Source organism: Kwoniella dejecticola, chromosome 3 (genome assembly GCF_000512565.2).
Source record: "Kwoniella dejecticola CBS 10117 chromosome 3, complete sequence".
In the NCBI taxonomy this organism is placed as follows: Eukaryota; Fungi; Basidiomycota; class Tremellomycetes; order Tremellales; family Cryptococcaceae; genus Kwoniella; species Kwoniella dejecticola.
The window spans coordinates 1680205-1695595 of NC_089303.1; the positions used below are offsets into that span (position 1 = coordinate 1680205).

Sequence of the window (15391 nt, forward strand, 5' to 3'; positions counted from 1 at the left end):
CCGTCTTATGATTCTTGCGCGGTAATTGAGACGTATAATTGCAGAAGTCGGAGTATCAACCAGCTCATTAGGCATTTACAGATGTTACAGATAATCGCCCGTTTAAAATCCGGATCGAAGCTTGAAGTGTGAATCAACACCTCATCCGCCATAATTGAACATCCTCCCATCGCATCTCGCCGTCCTGCACATACACCGATCTTTAGCTGCCACTTTCCCCTTGGTCCCTCCCGTGATATGCGCCGAAGCCGATGTCTTCGATTTCTTCTGTTTGGCATTTCTCGTAGTCAATTTGGTCGGTCGAACCGGGACCGGTTCATCTTGGTCGTCCTGAACGAATATCATTTCCCCGTCAATAGAGTTCTTTTCGAATGAACTGTGAGATGCCGCCATGCAGATTATCGGGGGCAATAGACCAGACGTACCGGCAATCCTTTGTACGATATACACAGTTCTTCATTTCGTCCAATTGCCCTTCGAGCGAATATGACGAGTCTGTTAAGCATGAAAATTGAGCATGTCCTCTGCGTCTCATTCCCAGGACCGAAGGACGAGAAATCAGAGGGCTACATACATAGGTCGTTCGGGGTGGAAATCCTAGATGAATCATGAGATAATCAGTCTACGTGCGCTGCATCAACAGAACATTGTCGGACTCACCTTGACATATGCTTGGGTAATAGCTAAATTCGGATCGCAAGAGTGATTCTGCAAATATCGTTAGGGCTATCAGCTGTTTGATAAAGGAGAATACTATGTTGAAGGGGGAAGAATGCACAAAGTAACGTGTGAACTGTATAGCGACCAAGTATTAGCTGACGGTCTCGTTGAGAGTCTCTTATCAGCTACTCACGTTCTGCATCATCGAATACAATGAGATCGGTCAGCATGACACTTCCTTCGCTCGATACCACGAATAACATACCCCATAATGGAAGGCATCAACTGCGTACCCATTGTCAGCTTTGTCGATAGACTCGGTTGGTATGTAGCTGACTCACCACTGTACGCAGAATATACCCAAGCCGGATCTTCAGCTTCTTCAGCTACCAACTTGGCTCGTTCAGCTGCCAGTGCCGCTAATTGCGCTAAGCGCGGATCGATTTGGTCCAGACCAGCAGGCGGATTAGAGATTTGCCATCCGTCACAATCGAATAGGTATCTACAAGGCATGCAGGTGATTATTTTAGCGGATTTGTCGATTATCCACTGCTGTATTCTCAGAATTGACAAATCGAAAGCAAATGAATACTCACGTTCGGCCAATTTGAGCATACAATTTACCTCTCTCCTCTGATTCTTCCTCCGTGATCAATTCCCCTGCATATATACCCAAGAAAGTACCAGCAGCTATCGGTGCTCTAGCTCGGACGCCCCATCCTTTCCACTTGGTCTTGAAAAGCTCGATTTTGGTATCTTTACCCCGACCACGTTGGATGACCTGCAAATCACATTTCGCGTTAGTCGCATGTCTATTTCTTTTCCCGATGCTGACAATCTGCCAATAGACAGTGATGTATGCTCGGATCTGCTTACCCTGTTTTGGCATTCCGGCGGACATCCACAATGTTTACCACATTCCCAAACACTAACGGTCGTCTCCTTGATCTTGCCATACCTGCGCAGTCATTCAGTACTATTAACTATGACTAGTCCCATAAGATAATCAGAATATCGAACTCACTCGTCATATGCGAAACCTTTCATGCCCAAATCATAGAAATATGCTTCCTGCCTTTTCATACAACTGCAATTGCCATTATTCGGATCACACGGTCCATCGCAATCACAGCCGATTCCCATTTCCGGGTCGGGTACATCCGGGTTATACAGCATGTCGTTCGAATATTGAAATTCGAAATCTGGCGGTGCGCCTTCCGAATCTATATCATTGACCACTCGAATCTCATCGGCTTGAGGTTCGTCGATCGACGTCGATTGCGCCATGTAAGCTTCGAACACCGCTCGGTGCAGAGCCGGATTACTAGTCAGATGTGGTTTCCGCTTGTTCCATTCATCTATCAGTTTCGTGTTTAAGGATCTGTTGGCTGTGCCGATTCGGTTCGAAGGTGGTAGCGGGTCCGGAATAGCAGAAGCTAGTATGGTATGTATGTTGGCTGACTCAGTTGAGATGTTCAACATGTCGTCCGATGAGGGGATAGTATACGTCTTGTGGACGGTATAGCCATTATGCTCGACCACTTCGACTGCATTTGAAGGTCCGCTAGAGGGAGATCCGTCCGAATGGTCGTCGAGAAGGTCTTCCACTTCGGAGTCACCGTCATGCTCCACGATGTACCTCCAGGCCTCTCGCGTTCGACTAGGTATGACCACTTCAAATTTAGGTCGTGGACTTGCTGAACTGTCCTTTGTGGAGGATCTTCTGGATGAGGACTCGTCTGGACTACTGATGATCCGCCGATTTGGTCGAAGTCGGCGGCGAGAAACCTCTTCCTCCGGAGACGTCGCGTCTGTCTTTGGGGGGAATACAATTCGATTCGGTCGGTTTCGGGATCTAGTAGACTTGCGAGCGGTCTGATTACCAACTACTTTAGTGAAGTCGTTCTCCTTGATCCCTTCAATTGATGGTGCGCTACTTGAACGTCGGCTTTGCCTATCAAAATCTACCAGTATAGGATCTTGAGGCAAAGGAGCTATCTCGATTTCGTCAACTCCCATATGCACGTCATCGTCTGCTTTCCCGACAACTCCATCAGCCATGTCTTGACTGCCATTATCTCCATCGCTGTTCAAACAATCTAAGTCATCGTCATCCAGATCCATCTGGATAGGACGAGAGGATGATCCGTCGTTGCTTGACATATCGACCCTCGGCGGAATAGCATCTATGATGGGATTCACGTCATCTTCGGTATCGATGCTCGAAAGCGCCGCTACCTTTGCGGTAGACTCCGAGGCTGACGCAGGTACATAAGGACCACTCGGCAGCGGTTCGACTATGGGCGATGCGGGGCCGTCCATGGCCACTCCAAACGGCGCGCTTGGGAGAGCGACCGTAATCGTCACTTCAACGGCCGGCTCCTGGACAAGGTGTTGATCGTTCACTGAGGAATCGCTTGCCAGGTTTGGAGGCAGTGATTCTACATGATCTGTAGTCTCGGCAGGTTGAGCCGGATTGACGCTCAGCCCCATGGAGTCTGCAGATCGTCCAGTCAATTCGGCAATGGGACTGATCAATGCAGACGGTAGTGCCGCTTCCACCTCTTGAGCATCATTCGTCCATGGAGTCTGGGGTGAAGATGCTTTCGGTGTCATTGGCGCGAATTCTCCGGTAGGATGGATCGATTTATCGGACGAAGCATGTTTGTTGTCGTCTTCATTTGCCCTTTCAGTGGCACCAGGGGTAGGATTTGCATGATTATGTGGGAGATGCGAACTCCCGATTTCCGATAAGGATGTGTTTGTCGGCTTTATCGTTCCACCTGGAGTCCGGGTTGTCGTGCCCGTCGCGTTGGGGCTGATAGGCGCTTCGGGGCCGTCGACTGCCCTGGAAGGAGTTGGTGTACTGTCGTTTTTAACATTATTGTCTAGATCCGATGACATTGATACCGCTTTGTCACCTCGATAGTCGGCACTCGGTGTCGTCCTGTCTGGTGTACCAGCAGCCTGTGGAATGATGATCTCGACGGAAGAACTACCATCAACGACAGTCGGTGGAACGATCGCTCCGGTATGGTCGGGAGCGACAGGCGATTGGGGACGGCCAGATGGCAGATGAAGCTGAGCAGGGATACCTTCCGGTGATATGCCCGTCGTCGATAGCCCGGCATTACCTTCGTTATGTTCGTGTACAGGATCCGGCTGTGTGTGCCTCTCAGCTGCATCACCCGGTAATATGGGCAGGAGCGTTTGTACCTGTGATTCGAGCGGTGTTGCATTTGTCGAGACAATATCCGGCGACACTTCTTGCGGCGGCAGTTCGGCGATCTCAAACATGATGACATCTTCAGACGGCACAGTTTCCGCCTCCTTCGACTGTTCAGCAGCCTGCTGGGGAACCGAAACTTCGGCAGGCTGTGCCTTCCTGGCAGGCTGTTCAGATGTCACCCATCTCGGACCTTTCTTCGCGGGGACAGGCGGCGGTTCAGTGATCTTCTGAGATACATCGATGTCCGGCGCGGGAGATCCCATCCTTCGAGCTTTTCCTTTGCGTGATCCAGAGCCTTCTTTCTCCAATTCCGTCGGCGATGGAGATCGCTTGAAGCCTGGAGGAAGCGCTAAGACAGCGGGGTTCAGCCATGAGCCTATCTCTGGCGCGCCATTATCGGGTTTCGAAGTCGAAGCTTGAGGAGAAGCCGTGTTAGTGGAGTCTAGGTAAGAGATTGGTGCGGTCCTGCTGCTAGACGGCTGATCAAAATTGCTACGACACGTGGTTGCTACGGCGGAAGAGGGGTGTAGTGGTAGATCGTTAGGAGAGGATTCCAAATCTTGGGCTGATAGGAAAGATGCCTCGGTCGCGTTACCTTGGTCAAGGGTCGGCTGCGATGTACTGGGTCCAGCATTAAGGGGTTGTATTTCGGGAGCAGGTAGATTTTGTAGGGTCGGATCGATAGGAAAGTCGGCATCATAGCCTGCGCCGGAAGTCTTACTCGGCACGGTCGGAGGAAGATTGCTTGAAGTCAATGGGTGGTCCTTGGTCCAGCTGGAAGGTAGATAGGATTCTTCCGTTGGCGGAGAGACGGACAATCGAAGAACTCGAGGGTTCATCCGGCTTCCCACTTCAGCTTCAGGATCCGTTTCTTTTCCTTTTCCTTTTCCTTTTCCTTTGCCTTTTCCTATGCCTTTCCCCTTCCCTTCATCCTTATTGCTCATGCTAGAAGAGGGCAAGAAGGTTGATTCGGGCGGGACGTAAACAGCTGGATTCAACCATGATCCCTCCGGCGCCAGGTTCACGCTCCTAGGAGTCCTTTCAGCTTCTCTTCCTTTCCCACTTGGTTCAGGGTTGGCGAACGGGTCGAGGATAGTCGGATTCGTCCAGGATCCAGGTTCGCCCGAGATTTCCTCTTTGACAGATCTTGATGGACCGGCAATTGGTCCCGAATCGGACCCACTAAGATCCACAGCGTTCCGATATCGACCCGAAGGTATTATTCTAGACGTTCGAGAAGATGCAAATACATTCCGCCTGGAAGATGATTGTGAAGAGGAAGAAGTTGGTTTGGGTGTATCTGATCCTGAATCAATAGTCAAATCCACAACTATACATCTTTTCATGAGCTGTCTATCACCTGGTCGAACTAGCTCGTTGATCCAGCTCACCATCATGACTCCGCCTTTGCATACCCGCTCGTCTGGGTGTCGGCATAGGTCTGCTAGGCCGTGATCTCCTGCGGGAAGCTGCAGGGATATACGAAATGAGCTTGATATCCGGACCCTGATCATTTGGGCCAGATTCGATTTTAGCTACTCACGCCCAGCTTGACTCGATGATGCATTATCCTCATCGGGAGAACCTAAGGAGATGGGATTTCTAGCATTTCCAGCTAAGATAGCAAAGGTCAGCTTTCATCTATACGCCTGTGCTTGAAGCCGAAAGTCAATTTACCCGCTCTTGATGGGGTTGCCATGATGTACTCTTTTCTCTCCTGAACAAAGAGGGATCACCTTCGTAGGACGGTTCTTGGCGTTTCGCCTACAGCGCGAGCTGGTACATGCTACTGCTGCGATGCAGTGAAGATTGTTACGGAGCGGTATTGTTACCAATGGGATAACGAATCTTTGAGTTTCAGTTGATAATCGGCCAGGGTATTCTTACAACCGTACAACCGTGATTTCATGTTGAATGTTGATTAAGAACAAACGGACATCGCCGATAACTCGTGCTCAGGAACAGATCAGCCGGCTAACTAGCAAAAGTCGAAAACATCGAGCATCTTTCTCCGCTCAACACTAAAGCTGTCTTTGCACAATTACAGTCTCAACTTCTCACGCGATCCAGGTTGAAGAGCAAGCAAGAGCAAGCATCGTGATGGGGAAAGGCAAGGGACAGGAACAATCGAAAACCCCGTCCGAAGAAGACTTACAAAATGGCGCCTCTGGTGGACCGAGCAACGACAAAACGAAGCAGAATCAAACCGCAGGAAAACCAGCACCAGGAAAAGCGAAGGATATAGCCATGCCTGTCATACCGCATAAAGACTTATTTCAACGTATAAATTACTCTTATCAAGCTGCTATCTTCCTGCAGTCCCTCGGCTCGGCCTCTGTCACTAGCACTTCCGCCGGAGCGCTATCTTCGTTGTCATCGACTTCGTCAAAGAGTGTGAAGAGGCACGATGTCGGTTTGAAGATAGATAGAAAAGGTAAGAGGAAAGCTACCGAGTATGAGCATGATCAAATACACGATCTTGAAGAGAGAATGGTCAACGGCAGCGGAAGGGAAAGGAAAAGCGAAAGGGGAAGCGAAGAAGATCGAAATATGAAGAGGAAATTGAGGCAATTAGCAAGGGTTCATGTGAGGGAGATGAATGGTATGACGGTACATAATCAGCTTAAATTGTCAGTGGCTCGCCCTCACTCCCTCAATACCTTCTTTGATCCGTCCGATCTCCATGCTCACCACTGGTTTCGGAAATAAGAGATCCATCGTTGAAGCGGACACTATGCAAAACATGCGGAACAATCTTGATCCCCGGCCTCACCTCTCGTATCCGGAACAAGCGTGAGTCGGATCATACTATTTCATACAATGTCAACCACCTCCAAGGCTCGTGTTACAAATCCCCAATGGAGCGAAGCTGACCTCAACCGCATTGACTTGAACCTATGCACACTTCAATGATCGTAGCCAATCGGAACTCGTTCTCAATCACACATCATACATGTCTAACATGTCTCGGCTCACTCTCAATACCTTGTCCACCCATGCCCACATCGACCTCAATACCGACACGAGGACTTAGCCATAACCATCTGTCATTCTCAGACACCAATGATTTGCTCAACAACAACGACAAATTAGATGGGCCCGTACGATATCGACGGCGGCTCAGAGCTGCAAGAAAAGGTAAGAGGGTGTTCCATGAGATCGAGCATAGTCAATCTCATCCGGAACAAGGCGGTCACGTGCTTTGGAAAGGGGATGAGAAGATGGAGAGTTGGGGGCTGAATTCGACAACTGGGGCAGTCTAGTGTAGATCCTCAGATTCAGAGATACTTCCAGATCAGAAAAATGTATGATCTACTCTACAGCATCGTTGACATGACGAATCAAAGTTGTAAAATCGGATCTGTGGGGCTTCTTTCCGACGGTCATTTGCTTTGGGATTGTACTCCCGCAGTTCCACACCCATTCGTATATCACCAGCATGACCATGCCCACGTCCGCGATGCAGCATTGCAACTATCATGATAATATGCGTACATGATATACTAATTCGGGATATCTCGTTTCGATCGGGGTATACAAAGACGCATTATTAAATTACAATGAATAATGAGATGGACCAAGACACCTAGATCAGGTTGAGAACCCAAACAGAAATATACTCGCGGAAATAACGAAAGAATGACCGCAGTGCAAATCCTGACGTATTCACATATCATGCGCTATCCGAATCTGCATTTCGACGCGAATCAAGATCTCTCGTTGCCAACTTATCGTTTCTATACCAAGGACGGGACCACCTTTCATCTCTTCCTTCCTTGTCAACAAGCACCAGCTTGCCGGAACGTCCACATTCCTAGAATCTTCTGCCACCATTACTGACCGGAGCATGCCTTTGCGGCTGCTGTTGCTGTTGATGTGGTGGAGGCGGCCCACCTCTCATCCTGGGGTCCATTTGTCCTTGTCCTTGGAGAGGCGGTCTATGTTGTCCTTGGCCTTGCGGAGGCGGCCGCTGCTGTTGATGTTGTCCACCAGGTGGGGGTGGACCTCGATAAGTACCTTGTTGTTGTTGGGGAGGAGGTGCAGTACGTAAATTAGGGTTATTCCTATACGTCTGAGCGAGATTACTGGCTGGATGTTGACCTGATAGCGGGGCAGAAGAAGCTATTCCGGGTCCGGGTCCGGGTCCACCACGCGGATTCGTCGATGCTATACCTGGTCCACCTGACGCTCCGGCTGATCTGGGTCCAGACGCAGGTGGGACCCTTTGTATAGGTCCTGGATTCGGTCGCATGGAAGTAGCTGCTGGTGATGATGATGCGGGGGAAGCAGTGGCTGTAGAGGCTGGTCCGAGGATACCGGCTTTCTTCTCAGCAGCCTGCAGGATTTGGTCGCTGAGAGAGCATTTCATCATGAGTATGTCATTTCCTGGGCAAGAAGCACATAATATGTGTGAATGAAACTCACTCAAGCAGGTTCAGACAAGCACAACAAACTACCCATTCTACGCAGTCTTCGTTTCCTACACCCAAAGTCTGCCAGACCTGCTTCTCGTCCTCTGATTTACCGGTCACCGTTATCCTAGTACCACCTCCCTTCTCAGGCGGGTTCTTGGCAACTTTACCAAACTGAAAATGGCGAAGGAGTCAGTCAGCGTCAGCCTGAGATTCTGGGCTATGCAATTTTCTTCAAACCCATCTCCCGCATGCCATTCCAATGACGGATTTACTGCCCATCTCGTAAGCAGTCCTGCCCTTGTATCGATCTCTTCGTTCATGCCGCTTCTTCCGCCAGCCCTTGCCGTGTCCCTCAATCTGATCGCAACACCGGGGTCAAAGAAGACACTCACCTCAATCCTTTTGGGTGGGATCTGATGACCTGCATATTTGAAGTAAAACATCGTCCAAAACTCCGCATTCGGATTCGGTTTACTGATCTGATACAGCGGCGTATCGTCCTGATTCACAATCTTGTAAATCGGAGACATGACACCTGTATTTTCTATCGTCCATCGCAAATCCCTGGACGCTTCGCATCGCACGACGTTCGGGGGCTGTTTATTCGATCCGATAGTGGGTACTGATGCAGAAGAATGACCTGGTTGGCCTGGTCTAGTCGGCGGGAAGAGTTTGGCTACGCATAGGTCGCCTTGCGGAGAAGGGGTAAGAAGGTAGTTCACGCGGTTCTGCGTCAACCAAAGAGTCAGCCTAGCAATTCTGCAGAAGGTTCGTATAAGCATCCTCTGCCGTCCAAGACCTGAAGGAAGGGTTAAGAGGGAGGATTTTGAGATTCACCTCTTCGGTATGCCTACCAATACAAGATCAGCTCTATTCCTCGCATGCAATTGGCACATAGGACTCACAGATATGTATACAGAATCTGATTCGGTTGTCCTACATCCATGAATGTCTCACATCAGCAACGATCATCCTCAATTGCTACTTTCCTCATGATGCTCGTCCGTTTTACCGCTCTCACAATGCCTTTCGATACCAGGCTACCGGGAAACGGTGAAGGCTCACTCACCATGAGGTGTAACGATCAACGTTGGTAAATGATTTGGCATTGGCGCATGATGCGGGGACGTGAACCTAAAAATCGCGCAAAACATCAGCTCTCCCGCTTCCTCGTTGGGTCCGCTGCATCGTCCCATCCACTTACACGGTATATATAGCTGAATTGGTCATTTTGGGTATAATCGTATCGTCAGAAACGCATCAAGCGAGTCGGGCAAGGGGTATCGAGTGCGAATGCGAGAGGTTTAGAGGATGTAGGGAGGTATAGCGAGAGAGTGTAACAGCGGGGAGATGCAAGAAATATGATCACAGAAGTCAGCTTGATCTGACTTGACGAACTTTCCAATCCAAGCAGATGTGTGCCGAGACACGACAACCTTTGATGCTCTTCTATCTCAAACGCGTCGTTTGACTAGGACCAAGGGAGCGCACCATGATCCTGCCTGAGCTTCAGGAATGGATAGGATGGCTCGAAAAACCTTGCTTACCCGCCATGACCGCCGTTCCTTCCTACTTTTCCTGATTACTCTGATTCGTTTATTTGGGGTTGATGGTTAAATGTTGTTGTCAAGGCGATGATGGATTCCCTTCCCTTGCCTTCCTTTCTATATTTGTATCCCTTCCTGACTATGCATTCACTATTTTGTCCTGCAGTTGAGAATGTGATATGATATACCCTCTTAGCACGATTAATGTCGATCTTTGTATCGTTGTTGATGATGTAGTACAATAGTGGCAAGATGACTGGTCAAATTTGTTTATTGTTTATCTTTTGATGAGTGTTTCGGATGCGCAGCAAATCGCTTTCTCGCGTAAAGGTTAAATACGATGTTGTTGTGTTTCTCTGATTGAGTTTAACGTTGGCAGGACTTCCCTGATATCCCGTTGGTGATGTATATGATACTTGCCGCTGTATTCGATGTGTTCGTTGGTGATGAATAGTGGTCGTGCGAGTTGAATAATGATTCCTCTCTTTGTTGATAGTTGATAGATGTCACTGGGTCATATTGTCTCGACGCCAAGCCAGTTGAACTTGATTTTTATGGTAGGCTAGTCTAGACTTTTAGCTTGATTTCGATTTCGTATTCCCGATTACAAAATTGCGACAAGCCACTGTTCCCGATTAGAAAATATGATATAACCCATTACAAAGGATCCATCAGTATACCGCTTAGGACCGTGCACTGCCCTGTTTCGCTTGGTCCCTGATCTGCCGACAGACAGCTTATCGGTCATGTGCCACTGCATACTGCTGCAACTGATCTATGGCTCTCGAAGCAAGAAGAAGAATCATTCATTCTTGAACCCCCACCCCCCGTCTGTCACTCGAAGCTCTAAGGCATTGCTTGAGAAGCCCCCCACTTTCCGAATCTACCTCGGCCTAAACTGAAACTCGGATTGAAACCCTAACGTTCGAAGACCACATCTCGTGAGCCTCCACTTTTCGTGTCCACCTCGAGATTTGAATCATGACCACTGTTTTCACTCATTTCATACATGTTTTGACAGCCTATATTTACAATTCCTCCATGCATATCATTCATATGACTCGCCCAAAGCCATAGCCCTGAAGGGGTTGGGCTCTGGATCACTCTCAGGCCCTTTAGATGCATGCTTTCCCTTTTTTCCGGACGCTTTTTTCTGCTTTTTGGCTGCCCTCTCCTCCTCCATCTTTCCTACCTTTTCCAGCGCATCTGGAGTAGATATGCAGTGGGATCTGAGGTTGGTAATCGTTGTACCTGCTCTGGGGGTAGTATCCTTTCGCTTGAGCTGTTCATTCTCCTGTCTAAGCAAGGTATTCTCCGACTGGATTGTCATGTAGGTTGAAGATAATTGGGCGAGTTTTGCCTTGATTGGGGTGGCCATCAAAGCCCCATAAATCGCAAGGAATGCAGCGTTTTCACTAGCCATTGTCATCTGAGCCTCCCTAGGGGTTATGAGGCGAGTTGGGGTGGCAGGGAGCGGTACTAGTGGGACCAATTTTGCTGGGGAGAAGGGCTCAATGCCTGTCGCTTTCCACCCTGCTTTGATGTTCTTGTCTGTCAAAACTTCTAGTCTGGCATGGTATAGATCGAGCACCCAATCAGCCTTCTGAACTCGAGATTGGACATATCTATGTGCTTGTTCAGTCCGTTTAGATAAAGCTCGCTTCAAAGGGCCAAAGCAACCAACATCAAGTGGCTGAGTAAGATGGGAGGTGTGGGCTGGGAGGATCATGAGATCGATGTTGTTTTCCATGCAAGCGGCAATGAATCGAGCTTGCATATGGCTACCATGCCCATCTACTATGAGTAGTCAATGCTGAGAAGGGCTGGCTGGGGCAGTGAGAGGAATGAAGACCTTGAGGAGCCAGTCATAGCCAATGTCGTAGTTCAACCAGCCTGAGGGACTAGTTGACCACCACCAATCCAATCGAGCTTTGAGATTGACAGGAATCCAGCTGGAATCGAATCTACCCCATTGTCTATCCTGTGGACTATCCTCGGCTGGCTTCTTCTCTTTGGATTTGAAGATTAGATGAGGGGGGAGCGCCAGACCAGCAGCAGAGATACATTCAATCGCAGTCACCCACTCTTGTCTTGGGGGTGTTCCCTTTTGCACCCTGCCCGCCTTCTGCTTCCCTTCTGCCCAATCGTGGACAAACATGACTCTCTCTGACTGTGTATCACCTATCCCATGCCCTGTCTCGTCCATATTGTAGATATTGGCCGGCGGGTAAGATGTTTCTCCTTCAATCCCCCTAATTCAGCAAAGAAGGGAGCAAGCTTCTCTGGCGAGCTCCCTTTCACTCGAGAGGTGTCTAAAGCTCAAGACCATGCTGTCCTGACCTCTGGGTGTCTGCCTCTGAATCGTTCTATCCATTTCTTACTAATTGGGGAAGGTGGTAGGTTGAAGAGGGTGTTATAGTCATGGCGGTCTTCTTGAATCGCAGCTGCTAGTTCTCTGACCGTTCTGACGGGTGGTGGAGTTCCAGCGCGTGACATTCGAGTGATATAGTCCACAAGTGAGGTCTCTTCCTCGTCTGTGAGAAGTTGTAGGCGTCTAGCTGCAGTATGATGATCGCTATGGGTGCCAGAAATGCGCCCATGAAGTGTCATGTAAGGGATTTGGAAGGACTCCAAAATGCGCTCTATGCATAGCCGATCTTCCTCTGGAGCAAGTACCTGTGCCTTGTACAAAGCGACAGCTTTCTGAATATGGTCTTCTTTTTGCTGCATGTTGAGAATTGAAGTATATGCATGGATGACAAGTATATACAAGATGATGGAATTCAAGTTGATTGATGTTCACGATTCAAATCTCGAGGTGGACACGAAAAGTGGAGGTTCACGAGATGTGGTCTTCGAACGTTAAGGCTCCGACTTGGGATTTTCCTCGGTACCAGCTTGGTATCCCTTGTGACACGGACAGTCAGCGCTTCCTCCTTTTCTTGAAGCACCTTGATGTGGGCACTCACCGCTTGTGTCGAGCCAATGGACTCCTGATGTGCGTACCAAACTTCTTTCCAGTTGTCTCGTTCTGTCCAATTAGTATCCTGCTCCCGGCCAAGAAGTCCGAGGATATCACTCATCAGCAAATCTTTGCGGAGCTTCCGATGAATTGCACAAGCTCGGCGTGGCAAGCCTGATAGCCAATTGCAGACAGACTGACCATCGGAGCTGAAGGCACAAATGGAGTGTCCGAAGTAATTACTCCTGCAGCGATCCTGGACAGGTATACGGTATACTTGACAACATCTAGGATCATGATGAGCGCAACAGCCATTCCTCAAGCCAAGGCAGTGCCAGTGATTCGTGACCCACCTGTTTGGAACGTCGGCCAACCCATAGCAGCGGAGGCCGCGAGCGGATCACCAGGGTTTGTCTGTACTCCATCTTCAAGTCGGCGTCGGTTCCATTCGTGACGGATGGAAAACATCGGCACATGCGAGGTCCAGGATGGTCCGCTTGCCAACTCAGTGTGGCCTAGAGCAGAGACGGAATGGACGGGCCATGGGCGGTCGAATGGACCCCAACCTTTGGTGTGGCCTCTGTTACCACTGGCCCCCTTGGCCTCACAAGCCCCTTCCCGGCACTGGATCCAGCAATCGAAATCGGACCCTCGGGATGAAGGGGGTCCAAACCCGTGTTTCTCTCGAACACAGCCAGCGAAGTGACAGATGTTGGGCATGGAGATACGGCTAGGAGATCAGACCGCAACGACCAAACAATCAACACAACTGACGGCTTTCAACGAAAGCGAGTCAGCAGGACAGCCCAGACCGAAGACTTACTCTTCATCAAGGGCTATCACTCGGCCGTCATCCCAGAATTGAGGATAATGGCCAGCATAGTTGACGTATTGTGGGCCGCTGCTCATGGTAAATTAGAGTCCTAGAAATGATGGTACTGTATCTGATGTAATGCTATATCTACCAATGTAGACCAAAATGCCAGATCTCCGAGGTGATTTGCACGATGGTGAATGGACGATCATATGAATCATCCAACGATCTCATCACATCAGAACCCCGTTTATACCTTGACACTGGCAGAGTCCTCGCCACTCTATACTGAAGCTGGACAGTACAAGCCTTCTCATGCTTCGGACCCAACTCACAAAGGGCAACAAAGGTGATGTCGTATATTTGCAATTGGTCACATACAGTAAGTAACGTCTCGGCTTCGCTGTTCTCTCCATTCTGGCATATCGGAATTGATCAGAGGCAGACAGCACCGCTTCATGCCCATAGTTCGCTTATCCAGTCGAATCAAAGGTGATAATGCTTCCCAAGAGACGTCGAAATACCGAGCTTCTTCCGACTTCATAGCATGACAAGGCGACCGTGGATGTCGTTCTCCGAGCAGCGGCTCACCCGGAAAAGCCATCCTGCAATTGCAATCGCCTGGAATTGTGGAGCTATTTACTGACTGGCTTGCCCAGACCCATCTCGCCTCTTAGACTTGCCTGCGAAGTAGTACAATCTCATCAGGCGCCCCCGACAGATCATATGGAGTGCTTCCACTGACTTGCGTACTTTGAAGATATATAATTTCGGCGGAATCACCTCCCGTACCCATGGCTGGACATCACAACCTCTCGTAGCAGTTCCGTATCTAATGAGTGCCAAAAAAATTATGTACATGTGCCATACAAATGTGTGCAGTACACGACAGCTTCGCCCCACTGCTGAAGCTTTCATAGGTATGACATCGAGCTAGCAAACCAGTATATAAGCAGATTCAAGCCGGACCCAGCGGATTGAATATTATACCTTTTGGTCAGTCAGAACGTGCTAGCTGCTTATGGACGTTCCATGACAGGCGCCCTTCGCCGGTCGGTCTCTGCGTGCATATGTCAGTTTCATTGTTCGGCCGTCTCAGTCATGCTGACTAGATGCAGCAGTTTGAACGAGCACTACGATATTGTACAGCTATGCATGATCTGAAGTATGAGTCTGTGTGAGTCCGCAACTACTGAGTTTCAGCAGCAAGAACTTCGACCTTATGGAATTGGGATTGGGTGTGTCGCGCTATCAGTCCAGCTCTCTCTATGGGGCGATCCGACCTCATACCGAGACCAGCTTCGGCAGAACCTCTCTGCTCTCAGTATTGGGTGTGAGCAACGCTGATATTGCATTGTACTACGCCCAATGATGCACATCTACCGCAGCATCTTCTCCGACTCGTCAGCCAAGCGCACTTGTGTTGTCATCGTGTCACAAGCTTGAGGCTGCTGGACAGCGATAGTGACGGTCGCACGGGCGAGAGACAGTACTCACTGTGAGGCAGAATCGACTGGCAGGCACTGCCAACCTTTCGAAACACAATTATGACAACTATTATACAGAATTCCGGTATTTGGGTCACAGGAGGTGGCTCTCTGTAAGTGGGAGTTTGAATTCGTCTGCACCGATTGATAGCCTTGCCCACCGTAGGATGAACCGTAGGGTGCACCGTAGGTGTAGTATGGCTGTGAGCCGCCTGCCTGCCCGGTAGCAGGCAAAGTGGTATAACCCTCGAAGCCTCGATTCGGGTTGGCGCCTCCT

The 15391-nt window shown here is 49.4% G+C and overlaps 5 protein-coding genes across 5 annotated transcripts; 1 reads left to right on the forward strand and 4 right to left on the reverse strand.

Moving 5' to 3' along the window:
- Positions 1–141: 141 nt before the first annotated feature.
- Positions 142–5588, reverse strand: I303_102996 (uncharacterized protein; the record flags this gene model as incomplete). The annotated part of the gene is made up of 13 exons (XM_065968674.1): positions 142–330; positions 426–495; positions 575–597; positions 661–708; positions 779–793; positions 926–945; positions 1002–1162; positions 1257–1441; positions 1537–1618; positions 1685–5219; positions 5281–5358; positions 5433–5504; positions 5567–5588. 13 exons carry the CDS (start codon positions 5586–5588, stop codon positions 142–144), a joined length of 4500 nt encoding a protein of 1499 aa, XP_065824746.1.
- Positions 5589–5989: 401 nt separating this feature from the next.
- On the forward strand, positions 5990–7152 carry I303_102997 (uncharacterized protein; the record flags this gene model as incomplete). Its single annotated transcript, XM_065968675.1, has 3 exons — positions 5990–6519; positions 6600–6682; positions 6809–7152. 3 exons carry the CDS (start codon positions 5990–5992, stop codon positions 7150–7152), a joined length of 957 nt encoding a protein of 318 aa, XP_065824747.1.
- A 551-nt stretch (positions 7153–7703) lies between these two features.
- I303_102998 (uncharacterized protein) lies at positions 7704–9534 on the reverse strand (the record flags this gene model as incomplete). Its single annotated transcript, XM_018406344.2, has 7 exons — positions 7704–8241; positions 8315–8475; positions 8697–9032; positions 9142–9154; positions 9210–9240; positions 9374–9438; positions 9509–9534. The coding sequence occupies 7 exons, from the start codon at positions 9532–9534 to the stop codon at positions 7704–7706; spliced, it is 1170 nt and encodes a 389-aa protein (XP_018264838.2).
- A 1365-nt stretch (positions 9535–10899) lies between these two features.
- I303_102999 (uncharacterized protein) lies at positions 10900–11181 on the reverse strand (the record flags this gene model as incomplete). The annotated part of the gene is made up of 1 exon (XM_065968676.1): positions 10900–11181. The coding sequence occupies one exon, from the start codon at positions 11179–11181 to the stop codon at positions 10900–10902; it is 282 nt and encodes a 93-aa protein (XP_065824748.1).
- Positions 11182–12713: 1532 nt separating this feature from the next.
- Positions 12714–13722, reverse strand: I303_103000 (uncharacterized protein; the record flags this gene model as incomplete). Its single annotated transcript, XM_018406345.1, has 5 exons — positions 12714–12758; positions 12821–12898; positions 13015–13100; positions 13167–13543; positions 13637–13722. The coding sequence occupies 5 exons, from the start codon at positions 13720–13722 to the stop codon at positions 12714–12716; spliced, it is 672 nt and encodes a 223-aa protein (XP_018264839.1).
- Positions 13723–15391: the final 1669 nt, after the last annotated feature.